Genomic DNA, 14,000 nt, shown 5'->3' on the forward strand with positions numbered 1-14,000 from the left:
CAAATTTGAGTTTTCTTGTTTGTGTGTTAAGAAATATAGTTTTTCTTTCCTTCATCCTTAATTGAATATTTTCAAAAAATAAAAAGTCATGATAAAAAAAAATATAGAAGTACAAATGATAACAAGGCCCATAAAAGTTTGTATACATGAAAGGCCCATATAAGATTTGGGCACACGAAAGGCTCATTAAGAAATATTGCTGAATAAGACAAAGATTAAAAGGTGGGACCCATAGAGAATCTAAAGGTGAAGTGACGTGTAAGAAGAGAAAGATGTCATGTCTGAGTGAAGTGACGGAGGAGGTCGAAGTTCAGTTTCAAAATCTATCATCAATGTCATGATGACGTGTCAGACACATCGGATGGCTGATAGCGACTCCTCGTGACATATCCCGTTTATTGCGCGGGGTGCTTCTCTCCTTTTATTGCCTTTTTAATTTTCCATTTATATTTCATTTTCATATATAATATTGTCATAAAAAACTTTAAAATTTTCTTCGTAATCATCATATCTTATGTTTTTGCCATTCTAATATCTACTTTATATGGACCGATTAAATTTCATAGCGAAGGAGTATGTGATACTTCCTAATATCATATAAATTTTATTCCTAATATTCTATATAATTTCATGCCCTTGTCATAAAATCGCATCATCAAATTGAATTGTGACTGATTTTCTTAATATAATCATACCATGTTATTTCACTGTTGATTTCGAATTTAATTTATTTGAACATCAAAATTTTTTAACTAGTCGTGAACTTGTGATAAGTGCCTATTAAAAATATTGTTGCAAACATACATATAATTTATAAGTATAATAAAATCCATATACAACATGAAACCCTCTCACACGTAAGATTGGGGATCTGCTTACTCTTTTCAGTTATATATTTCATTTATACAATTATAATAAATATACACATTATTCTAATCTTCTTACTCATTCATGTGCATATCTCCGGGACCGCCTAACGTCAGGACAACGCCTTCAAGGTCGCTTCTTCTCGGGTTTGCCGCCGGCGATGATGATGAATTCAACGGCTTCGCCGCCGCCTGAGCCACCACGATTGGGCTCGTGAACGGCAATTGAGGACCAATCCCAGATCCCTAATAAATATAAAAATGTTAGACAAAATTATTCATCCGCTATGGATCACTTATGTTTTGATTTTTCTTTATTTTATAAGGGTCATCATATTTATTATAAATTAAAATATTATTCATGAGAATAACAATTATCTTACAATTAGACTACGTTCTATTTTTATGCATTGAACCAATGATCTTTGGAAATTGAATAGGAATAGCTAGAATCAGGGATTATGGTTTTGCTAAAATAAGGATCACAAGCTGGTCGTTTACAGCAAAAAGAAATTTAAATGAAATTCTTGGGTTTGCAAAGGTCAAAGGATAGTATACATTACCGGCGAGAACAGAATTCCTCGGAAAATCTTTCCGTCCACGACGGCCGTCATAAGTAAACCGGAGTCGAAGGTTCCATCGACTTTTCCGACAACATTGGCTCCAATCTAATGGCAATTTAAAAGAAAAAAAACGGAACACACCAACGATTTACATTGCAACAATCTATATGATGAATGACCGTAGAATGTGCTTATTAGTTATTACACTAATACATAATTATACAATTTATATATTATAGTATTAGCATGTTTTTTATTTGGTTTGAATTTCCGATCCAAAGCGTTTATCACCGAGTCATTTATCCCCAAAAAGATTAAGGAAACGTTACCAAATCCTTTGAAGTCTTTGAATCCGAAGCTTTACAGAACGTTGGAATGTGCTGAACGTTTTGCATCGGGCAATGCTCTTGGCTTTGACGTAATGACGTGAGATTGTTGTTGTGACTTCGGCGGAATTGCTTCCAGATATTGAAACTCGGAACCCGAACGGAGGTTTCTTGATGCCTTTGGATCGGAATGTAGTCGCGCTCACACCGCAAAGGCGCTGAATGTTTAGACAAGAGCGAAAGAGAACGACCCTCTTGATCTGATTCGATGTTGCAGACCTTTGAATTAGACATCCTCCTCCTCTTTTTATGATGCATATCTGCAAAAAAAAATGCATATACATTAAAAAAACACAATTTGTGATACATTTCAATGCACATGTAAGGATCAAAACCTGAGTTAAACCCAAAGGACTGCAGTTCTCTAATATCTTCGCCTCGGTCTCGGAGGTATCTTCTATGATCTTTGCTCCAATGGTTGGTATTGAACAGCTTACGTGTAGAGATGTTATGGGGATCGTTATGTTCATCTTTCTCGAGCTTCAGCACCAACAATTCGTTTAGAGGACGCTCGTCCTCCCCGCATCTGGTCATCGAACAAAGAAAGATTCATTATTAGAAGAATTCTTTCATAGAACTCGTGGATTAATCGAAAGAAGAAGAGATGAGTGTCATGATGTAATATAGGGTTTTAAGCATGATGTCATTACCCGCCGTAGATTGTAATGTCTGAACCGGTGGTTGAGACTGCTGCGTGAGAAAACCGGCCTTGCGGTTTCTGGCCTCCAACGTTGAGACAGGTCCAAGAACAATTCCCGGACATGTCTAGAACCCAGACATCGTTGTAGTAATGCTTGTCCCCAACACCTCCAATAATATAAACCTAACAAAAACACGTTTATTTTGGTCTTGTGATATATTTACTCGTATATCCACCGATAAATACACCTTAAAATACTTGCCTTTGATCCGATGGTTAGAGAAGCATGACCAGCTCGAGCACCCGGAGAACTTCCATCAACCAAAAGCTGAAACCAAAACCCCGATTTTCAAATCCGATCATAACTTGTGGTGCAAGAAAACTTATACACGAAAAAACCCTAAAAGTATAGAACCTTCTTTATACGTACCCTCGACCATGTGAGTGTATCCATGTCGAAAACGTCGACATCTCCATGGTACCGATCACCCGAGTCCCCTCCATAAACGATGAGCTTCTTCGCTACCGCGACAGAGCTGTGACTGTCCCTCGGGACAGGCCAATCACCTCTCACACCCTCGGGACAAGTCCATGTCATCGTCCCAAGATCAAGAACATGCAAATCGTTGAGGTAATTCCCTTCGCCTTCGCCGCTGCCACCGAAAATGACCATTTTGTCCTCCCCCACCACCGTGGCCGTGTGGCTTTCCCTCGGCGAAGGAGGGGTACCGAGGTAATTTGGCGTCGACCACTCTCTTGAGACCAAATCAAGAACGTGAAGGTCGTTCACTTTGTGCGAACCGTTCGTGCCTCCGAAGACGATCATTTTGTTTCTCACAAGAACCGCGGTATGGCTGTCGCGCGGTCCCGGACGGCGTCCTGTGGTCGCAAACGCGGTCCACGTCATTGTACGGAGGTTCAGCGTTATGACCTCGCTAAAATGTAAACCGCCGCAACATCCCTGGATCACAATTTACCAAAAAAAAAATTACCCAAAAGAGTGAAAACAAATTTTAATTAGATCTTTTAGTGAAAATTTTATTTAGGTTTAATTTGCAACTTAGTTTTCTTAAAAAAATAAAGGATATAGACTATGGGCATACGTTAATATCTTTAGACACCCAAACACATACACAACACATACAGAAATACAAATTTACAGTGTGTTTTTTTTTTATAATACGGAAGTGTTGAATCTGTATATAAATGCTCTTCGACATGAAACTATATAATATATGACGGAGGATGAAAAAAGGACCAAAATTTCACATATTAAATTACTTGAAATGATATAAATGGCAAGTCGTAAAGATCGAAGCTAGAAAGTCCTCTCTTCACTTCTCCAAAAATAACAACACCAATGATTGATTCGTAACCAAAAAAGAATTAAAAAATAAATATAAGAAACTATATAACATGCGTAACGAAAGATCAATACATCATTCAAAACAGAAAAATTAGGAACATACCCCGAAGATGTAAAGCAGGCCGTTAGAATAGCAAGCAGAATGACCCCATCTCTCTCGAGGGTTATGCCCTAAAACTTTAGGGTATACCCACGTCGCCTTCTTCTTCGTCGTCGTTTCATCTCCAAAAGAACCCATCAAATTTAATAATTGTTTTTATTCGAAATCTCTCTTCAAAATTTATATGAAAATAACCCTAGTTTGGTGTTCTTCTGTCTTTCTATGAGATGTGTCTGAATACGTTGCACAACACAAAGGAGTATTCTGCGTCAGAGAGAGAGAGGGGAGAGAGAGAGAGAGAGAGAGAGAAGGTGAAGATGGAAGCTTTAAATTCGAATCTAAATTCTCTCGCCAGACTGTGTAATCACACAAAATTTATATTATTTTTAAAATTTTTGTAATTGAATTTTTATGACATACTACTGTAAGCAAATGGTTGTCAAGGTGGACATGAAAAGACTTGAAAATTACGGATGAACAATACAATAACTATTTGATGTAGCAAATTAGTCAGATTTGTGTTAATTGATTTTTTGTTTCCTATTTATTGAATTTACATTAATTAATTCACTGCTATAATTCTACCGCCATATATAAATCGTTTTGCTTAGAGATAGCGTAATAAAAATAAATAGACAAAAAAACTGCGGTTTTTCTATGGGGTTTTTTAAACTGCATAGATTATAAAATGTAAAGAATTTATGTATCATCATTCATTGATAACGCTATTATATTTTTAATTATTATAAATTTATATTTTATAAATACTTTCATTTGATTACCTTTAATAAAATATAACAACCAGATCCAATAATATTTTTTTTTAGCTATCATCATTCATTGATAACGCTCGTCACCAATTAGAAAATTTAATATTTAATTTTATTGGTATTTTAAAATAATTATAATTCAAATAAAAAATATTTATGCACTTAAATTATTTAATAATTAACAAACTAAAATCAATCCCGATTATATATTTTTTTTCAAAATATATATTTTCAAGAGAGTTATATTTATGACAAAATCTCCTGTCATCAATCGGCGTTACCCTAACTGATACTACTGCTTACCTGCTATAAAATATTGTTTTTCGATAAATAATCATTTTATATTTATTCCAAATCCTATAAAATCATTTTTATAATCTATTACGAAAGATTTTCTGTCGACTCGTCGTGGTTTTTATCAACTGCGGTTAATAAAAGGATATAATAATTTTGAAACAAATGTATTTTTTGTAAATAGAACAAATGTATTTTAACTAAATTTTTATTTGTTAATTTTCGAGCATGAATATGAACGGTGGGATTAAGTAATCATTAATTTATCACATATATTACAAATTTACACCACAAACAAATGTAACATCAGCCCGATGTGATCTCTTCTGACCGTTGATTGAGAGAGAGAGAGAGAGTTGCTTTTTCATGTTTCTCCTACTACTTCGAGTCTTCGACATCCATCTTATCACATCTACGTAGTACGTACGTGTGTGTATATGTATATATAAAGTTATACACAAATATTGAATATATACATGTATGTATAGAAAGTTAAAGGGACATGTTTTTCACTTTATAAACAAATTTGATATTTATTTATTCTCTAAAATATTAATATGCTAACATCATGGAATCTAATTTTATATCATTTACGATTTTTTTCATCTTTAATCCCTGATTGTTGCCATTTCCTCAACCTAGGTAATTTCATGTGTAAATAAAGTTTGGTTGATTAAATTAATATGAATTACAAAAGAAGTTTACAGGCAATCACAGTCAATGAATGTTTGTTTAATCTTATCCAAACTAATAACGATGTGTTTTAAAGATATACTATAACGCCATACAAACGTTACAACATTGAAATTAGTTTATGTTCAATGGTTTGTATTTACTCGCACATTTTTTTTTTAAATAATTATCAGAAAGCCATCCAATTTGAATCTGCCAATGAAATCATTGAAAGCCAAGTCAAATCCAATTGACACATGATCTCAATTTATAAATCTAAATTACATATAAAATAACTAGACGGATCATGCTAAATATACTTTTTTTTTTGTAAATGAAACAAATGTGTTTTAACTAATACGGCGGTTCATATAATGCAAAACACTAAAAAAGATGCAAATTCCATTTAAAAATAATGATACAAAAATTGAAGGGATAAGGGAAAGAAGGGGAAACACAACTCCCAAAGTGCATCGAGAAGATACAAATTCTTGATCTTTGCATTCATCACTAACCTTGAAACTTGTTGTATCCAAAACTATCACTTTGAGTGGTCATTATATAAAAAAAATATTTTTACTTTACTTTAATTTTTCAACACATGCCTTTTCATCTGTGATAGATACAACATGATCATTTGATTTTATTATTATAATATTAAATTTATAGTATTTACACTAAGTAATCATATTTTGATTTTATTGATTATAATATTAAATTTATAGTATTTACATTAATTTATAACTTTTATTCCTTAATTATATATCTTACTAATCATTTAATTAAAATATGTTAGAAATAAAAATAATAAAATAAATATATTTTTGATAATGCTCTCTTGACAATTTTAATCATAAATCATCATCCACTCGGGAGCTTCCAAGAACCCAAGAAAAAAATATGCCACCCACCAACCTCCTAAAAATTATCAATAATTTTTTAAATTTAGAATGATTGGATAAGGGGCTTCTTTTTCGTTGTAAAAAGATTTTTTAATTTATGTGATTTGCGGTCATGCAAAAATTGTGGTTGTATTTTAAACCTAAATTCCAAATAAATATAAATTTGTTTAAACCTTATCAATAAATATATGAATTTGTAACTCATAAAAATACATGAATTTACAATTTGATGTATTGTTTTATAGATTAAAAAAATTATGTTTTTATTGATAAGATTTAAACAAATTCATGTATTTATTTGGATTTTTTCCTAAATTCAATTGACAAAAAGAAAAAAGTGGAACTGAAGTACCAAATTTGTTGAGCTAAATCCAAAAAATGAGCATAGGTCGTTTTCCATTTTTTTTATTTGATCGAATTTAATTTAAATTTCGTCTGCGATTTTTTAAATAGAAGTAGGAACGTTTGAACTAAGGCGAAATCACGACTATGAAATAACATATATAAATTTGGAAATGCTTTAGTATTATAACTTACAAATAAATATTTATTAACAAAATAGAATAGAAATGTAAATTTTATTAAAAATTTGAATTATTGATTTTGAAATTTTATATGAGCTAAAATTAAAATATAATAAATTTTATTAAAAATTTGAATTATTGATTTTGAAATTTTATATGAGCTAAAATTTTCAATTAATGCATTTGAATTTGATATACTGTAATCTATACAATTAGTATGTACTGAAATTTTATCAAAGTTTTAGAGAATTTCATCAAAATTATGTAATTCTTCCGCACACATCATTTTCACGTATTTGATTGGATTTCATAAAATCTAACAATAAAATTTCCAATTCATGCTTAATTCAGGACGTTTTTAGCAAAAACAATTAACGGAATTAGAACTCACTCTATTCGTTTGTTCCAAAGAAATTGTACGTAATAAAATAATAAAATCAGTAAATAATTTATCGAACTAAATTTATATAAATATTTTTTTGAAAGTCATCATTTCAAGATGTCATTTGTTTTAACCGTATGTCGAATGTATCCTGCTGTTTGAAATTTTTTGTTAATCACAATATCAATAATGTAATGTATTATACCAAAACAAAAATATTATTTTAATGTTGCAAAAATTATATACATAAATTAATATTGAGTTTTAGTAATTATTGATATATACGAGTATGAGTATGTGTAATATGCAAGCAGCTATGGTAAAGATTGGAATCCATGATGTCCGTAGCTTTCACTTCCATCAATCCCTAAATCAATTATAAAGAAGTAAAAGTTCAGAAAAACCATGTGGAGGGAGCTGACTCCCCCTCTCTTTGTACAGTTTTTGCAGTATTTTCCAGGAACTCATAAAAAATATAAAATAATATATATATATATATATATATATATATATTAAAGCCCTGAATGCCCACGCCATCTCCATCATTTTCATGGAGACAGGTTTCGAGAAAAAGCCACAAGAAAACAAATTTCCAAACGTTTGGTCGTCTGCCCTTGCACTGCCCTTAATCATGTGAAATTTATAAGTGAAATTTTTAAAACTAGATAACAAATTAGTTTATGACCAATGCATTTTTTATGTCTATTATTCAATAAATGTTATAAATGTCTCTTTTTTTTTTCTACAGAACTCAAAGTAGATATATATATATATATATATATATGTTGTACATATTTATACATCAGTAAATTATATGAAAAAAAATTAAATAAAAAAACTATGATATATTATGACATTTTCAATAAAAAATATATTATGAAAATTCTCGTTATTAAATGATTTGATTAGGGAAAACATAAAGGTCCCATGAGAATTGTACTATGTCTCCACTGTCATATCATAATATCATATGGAATAAAATTCCTAATTAATACAAAAACACTTTTACGAAAAGAACATTAATTAGTAGGTTTCATTTCCAACTATGCATGGTATGACCGGTGGATGAATAAATAGGCTAGGTGAAAAAATCAATCAATTTCTCTCTCTATATATATATGTGTGTGTGTATATACCCTAGAACGTATTTATTTGAATTTATTATAGTCATTTCAATTGATTGTACGTAAGATAAGAGTGAGAAATGATATGAAAGTTGGTGCTTGTTATTTTTTTTTCTTCCTTTTTCCTTTTCACTGGAGTGAGCTTGAGGGCAGTGCTGCCTGTGTCTTGTCATGTAACCACATCATATATATATATATTAACAAAAAAATATTCATTCGGAAAAGATTCTTATTTGTTAGAATTCCCAACCTCTATTATTATTATTATTTTTTATAAACTATTATTATTATAATTATTATAAAAGAATGTTTTGTATTCACAATTTTTGTCATCAAATGATTAATTGAATATTTAATAAAAAATATACCCAAATGCTTAAAAAATTAATAGACCTTATCTTTTGTTAACTAGTTTTTCAACCGATAAAACATGATGTAAAACATGTCTCTGATTTTAAACCTTAAATTTGGTAAAAAAAATATACATAATTCAAATTATATAGTTAATTTGACTGCGTAATTAATTTGGATTTCGATAAAGGATATCCGGTTACTCTAAATGATATTATTTGATTATTAACAAAGAAATTCAAGTGTTTTACTATGCATAAAAACACTTAATTCGTTGCTTATTAAAATATGATTTTCTTACGCTGCGTATAGGTGTGGGTAACGCGACAAACGCGGGAGGGATCCTTCTGACGCGGAGAAAAAGCTTTTGACTTGTCTTGTTGGTACCAAATAGTGGTATGGAAATCAAAGAAAATAAATAAGCCATATTAAATAAAAAAATATTACAGCTAGCCATAATATAATTCATTACAAAATGGTGGCCAGTTCATATGTAACAAAAATAAATCATAAAATTATCTCATTTTTTTTATATTTGGTCGCTATTTTTCAGATCTCTATTTGATTTAAAAACATTTGATTTATAAAAAAAATAAAAATATTTTTATTTTTATTTAAACATATAATTTTTTATTTTTATTGAATTATAATAAAGATATCTAATATTTATTGCAATTCTAAAAAAATTGTCAACTAATTTTTTTAGAAAAATACAATATAATTTTAAATTTTATTAACTGAGATATTCAATAATATTCTAAAATCATGTGACCCGTACTCACTGTTAGGTTTGAGTATTGTTTTCATCGTCCTCTGAAGACAGAGAACTATGTTGCGGTAAGACAAAACAGTTGAGAACACACTGAGCAGGAATTCTCTTTCCTTTTCTTTGGTTTTTTCTCCTCGAAAGATTTTGTTTTTCTTTTATAAAATATTGCAATAAATGCCCCCTTTTTTTACTTTCAGTAGGAAATTCATAATGCAATTAAATGGAGAAGAATGCAGTTTTTAATGACTAATAATTCTCATTGAATTGACAAATAAAATGAGATCACTCACCAGGTGAACAAGTAACATATCCGAAGAGCAATAAGACCCATTTGTTAAGCCCATTCTACGTGTCTACTCGTTAATACCCAAAGCCCAACACTATTACTGAATCATATGATGATGATGATGATGATGATGATGATGAGAGAAATGGAGAGAGGAAGGTTGTCCCACCAATCATAGTAATCGATAAATGTTCTAGAGTTTTTTTATGATGCGGAAGTTCACCGGACTTTCGTATGGCTTTATCTTTCAGAAAACCGGCAAAATCCATATAAATAGTCCTTGCAAATGAGGATTCGAACCTGAACTGGAAATGAGTTTTGTTCTTTTCTTTACGGATTGAACCACTCAATCTTGTATATAAATGTTTTAGAGTTAATAACTAACAGAATAATATATTAGTATTCACTCTATATGTGTGCATACAAGTGCAAAAGCTTTGGTGTTTTTCTTCTAGGGTTAATCAATTTTGATAATTATGCAGCTCTCGGATATATAAAAATGTGTTGCTAAAAAAATCTATATAAAAAAATGCTACAGAGATTTTCTATCTTTTGCATGATTTATGTGATTAGTTTTTCGAATGTTTTGGATGTATGCGGTAGATTACACTTTATTCGAGAGAGAATCGACAAATATGAGATGAATTCTTCGATTTCTATGTTAGAGAAAAAAAATTGAAATATGGAGAATCACAATGGGCGCATTTCAACTTTGATACAAGCCTCGCCATACACTTTTGCCCTGGGTTTTTTTACTCAAATGACCCAATTGGGTCGCAGCTATTTCACGCGTACACCACAAAAAACATAACACATTAATTTTTTTTAAAAAGATGAAATTACCCTTAATGAATACACGATATTTATCCGTTCGAAAACAACTTCGTTATTACGACTTCGTAATTAATTCTAAATATAGTTACAATTGATTCTAAAAAAGGTGGCAAAAAAATCATCTGTCTTTTTTTAGTTATATATCAGTTATATGTTAGTCATAATAAGATCGTAAAAAATAAAAGGAAAAGGGTATTTCGGACTTTTTCAACCGAAAAATAGGTTAAAATTGAAAAAAAAATTATTTTTTTCGGTGGTGTACGCTGAAACAGGTGCGACCCAAGTGGGTCATTTGAGTAAAAAACCCTTTTGCCTTGGCATAATCCTTCCTTGTTTATAAACTTTTTTGAATAGAGGGTACAACGACAAACCAAAAAAAAAATCGATACAATATTGAAGAATAAAAGTTGAAAAGAGCATCGGAAAATCTTCCAAAATCTAGCCTTGAAACGAAAAGGAGAAAACCGAACCCCCATTGCATGGTTGATAGACCGATGATGATGATGTCTAGTACATGGGGAGCTTGGCGGAGACAGGAAGTTGCTCCATCCAATTATCGGCGTCAATGAAAGTTTTAGGGCTTTTAAGGAAATTGATTTCATCAGGAGGAAGAGTCTTCTCCCATTTGACTCTCCCCTTCTTATTTGCTCCCGGTCCCTCACAGTTCACCTCTGCATAGGTGATCGTTTGCCTGAAATATATACAACATATATATTCCAGTCATATATACATATATATACAGATTAACATCGTAATATAATATGTTTATTAAATCATAGAGACAGACTCATCTATCCGCAACCGAGCAAAAACCAGACGAAACCCTAATATATAGATATATGTATGCGTGTGTGTGAGGGGGGACTTACTCTTGGCCAGCGTAATTCCAAGCATCCCATCCTTGGGGGACAACGATGTCGGACATTATGGTACGAGAGAAGAGAACCCGAGAGTACCGTCGGTAAGCTCTTCCGCACATTATGAACACAAACCCACTTGTGTCTTGTTCGCTCTCTCTCCCTTGTGCTGTGATGAATCCTGGTGTTCCTCCCATTAATCGCCCTGCCACGTTTATTCGGCATCTCTGCAAAAAATTTTCAATACAAATGTATATATGAATTCATCGTTTCACTAAATCTCATTAATTATGGATGCAACGTTTGTGCTTTTTGAGGCTGTCAAACCCTAATTTTGAAACGATCATTATGATGGAGTGGATGCAGTGTGATGCAAGTTACCATGTATACGGATTGGCCTCTTCCCCAAATGAAGTCGACAGCTCCTTCGATGTCGCAGCTGAAGAAATAATGGCGGCCTATTCCGTCGCACAATGTGTCCTGAACGCTTATGAAACCGCAGCTGTAGAACATCACCTTGTCCCCGTTGACTACCGCCGCCGGTGCCACCGATACCTTCTTCGCATCATTGCTCGGTAATGGCAAGTTGTATGTGTTCTACCAAAACAAAAGACACGTCTCTTTCATTATCCTGTCGAAAACGTGTTCCAAATGAAACGCATGCATATATATGTGTGTGTGTGTGTGTGTGTGTGTTATATTGGTCCCAACCCTAAACGTTAAGTTTATGCCGACGAAATTATCTGCAAACAATCTGAAAGTAGCACTGTCGATGGCGTTTCCAGCGTCGTTAAACTGAATAACGGTCGTCGATTGATGTTCTCCCTCCATAACTATCCTCTGTTTATCTTTTGTAATTTGGACCTTTTCACTGCAACAATCATACACACACATATCAATTACACCATGATGCATATACACACACACACACACATATATATATATATATATATGAATTCATCGTTTCATTAATGGGAGGAACACCAGGATTTATAATCAAATTCATACCATACCATATATATATATATATATATGGTATGAATTTGATTATAAATATAAACAAAAAACTTACTTGTAAATGCCCCTTTTTATATAAATCTTTATCCATTCATTGTTGCCCGATGGGATCGAATCGACGGCTTGTTGTACGGTTCTAAAGTCGCCATGACCCCATTGATCCACCACGATAGTCTTTACTACATTGACGTTAGGGTTGAGAGCGAAGGAACTAGGGTACACGCTCGACGGTGAAACCCTTGACCATAGAATAGAAATGAAAGAGAAGGCTAATACGCATGGTAGAGATTTCATGTTCATGTTATATAACTAAGAGAGAAGAATTATTTTTTTTATATATCTGTAATTTATAGATTTATATATCAGAGTAAAAAGATTTGATGGCTCATTGATACGGAAACTATTTATAGAGAGATGATGATTTTTTTTTTCCTTTATGGGAATCATTGTAATTGAAATCTTTGATACCAATTAATCAACGGCATTAACTAGGGATCTCATCGCGTTAATTCGGAGATGATTAAAAAAAAGAATATTAAAATAGAAGATTTAGTGCATTTTGTTAGTGAAAATGGTATAGTTGAGCTTAAAATGAAATTAATTTTTTTAACAAACAAATTGAAATTAATTTAAAAAATTTATAAAGTTTGGTTAGTAATAGTTTAAAATGGAATAGTTGAGTTTTTTTTACCAATATTTATTTGTAAAATAAAAAAGGTAAAAAAACTATACAAAGTTTTATAAAAGGTAAAATATCTCTTATACCTTAATTAATTTTTTTTAACAAACAAATTGAAAGTAATTTAAAAAATTTATAAAGTTTGGTTAGTAAGAGTTTAAAATGGTATAGTTGATTTTTTTTTACCAAACTTTATTTGCAAAATAAAAAGGTAAAAAGTTATACAAAGTTTTAAGAAAGGTAAAAATATCTCTTATAACGGAAATTATTTTTTTTAACAAACAAATTAAAAGTAATTTAAAAAAAATTATAAAGTGTGGTTAGTAAGAGTTTAAAATGATATAGTTAAGTTTTTTTTTTACCAATATTCATTTGCAAAATTAAAAGGTAAAAAGTTTTATAAATTTTTATACAAAGGTAAAATCTCTTATAGCGGGAATAAATATTTTAACAGACAAATTGAAAATAATTTTAAAAAATTATAAAGTTTGGTTAGTAAGAGGTTAAAATGATATAGTTGAGTTTTTTTTTTACCAATATTCATTTGCAAAATAAAAAGATAAAAAGTTGAAAAAAAGTTTTATAAAAAGTAAAATATCTTTTATAGTGGAAATAATT

The 14,000-nt window shown here is 31.1% G+C and overlaps 2 protein-coding genes across 2 annotated transcripts; both read right to left on the reverse strand.

The window, feature by feature from the left end:
* Positions 1-836: 836 nt before the first annotated feature.
* Positions 837-4,252, reverse strand: LOC104816894 (acyl-CoA-binding domain-containing protein 4-like). Its single transcript, XM_010545906.1, has 8 exons — positions 3,925-4,252; positions 2,886-3,416; positions 2,718-2,783; positions 2,466-2,638; positions 2,151-2,341; positions 1,759-2,075; positions 1,430-1,534; positions 837-1,112 (listed from the first exon to the last, which is right to left on the reverse strand). The coding sequence occupies exons 1-8, from the start codon at positions 4,057-4,059 to the stop codon at positions 942-944; spliced, it is 1,689 nt and encodes a 562-aa protein (XP_010544208.1). The 5' UTR covers positions 4,060-4,252; the 3' UTR covers positions 837-941.
* Positions 4,253-11,336: 7,084 nt separating this feature from the next.
* On the reverse strand, positions 11,337-12,517 carry LOC104817076 (probable pectinesterase 29). The gene is made up of 4 exons (XM_010546154.1): positions 12,398-12,517; positions 12,068-12,283; positions 11,699-11,913; positions 11,337-11,520 (listed from the first exon to the last, which is right to left on the reverse strand). The coding sequence occupies exons 1-4, from the start codon at positions 12,515-12,517 to the stop codon at positions 11,337-11,339; spliced, it is 735 nt and encodes a 244-aa protein (XP_010544456.1).
* Positions 12,518-14,000: the final 1,483 nt, after the last annotated feature.

This window comes from Tarenaya hassleriana, unplaced genomic scaffold (assembly GCF_000463585.1).
Source record: "Tarenaya hassleriana unplaced genomic scaffold, ASM46358v1 Cleome26, whole genome shotgun sequence".
NCBI classification, from domain to species: Eukaryota; Viridiplantae; Streptophyta; class Magnoliopsida; order Brassicales; family Cleomaceae; genus Tarenaya; species Tarenaya hassleriana.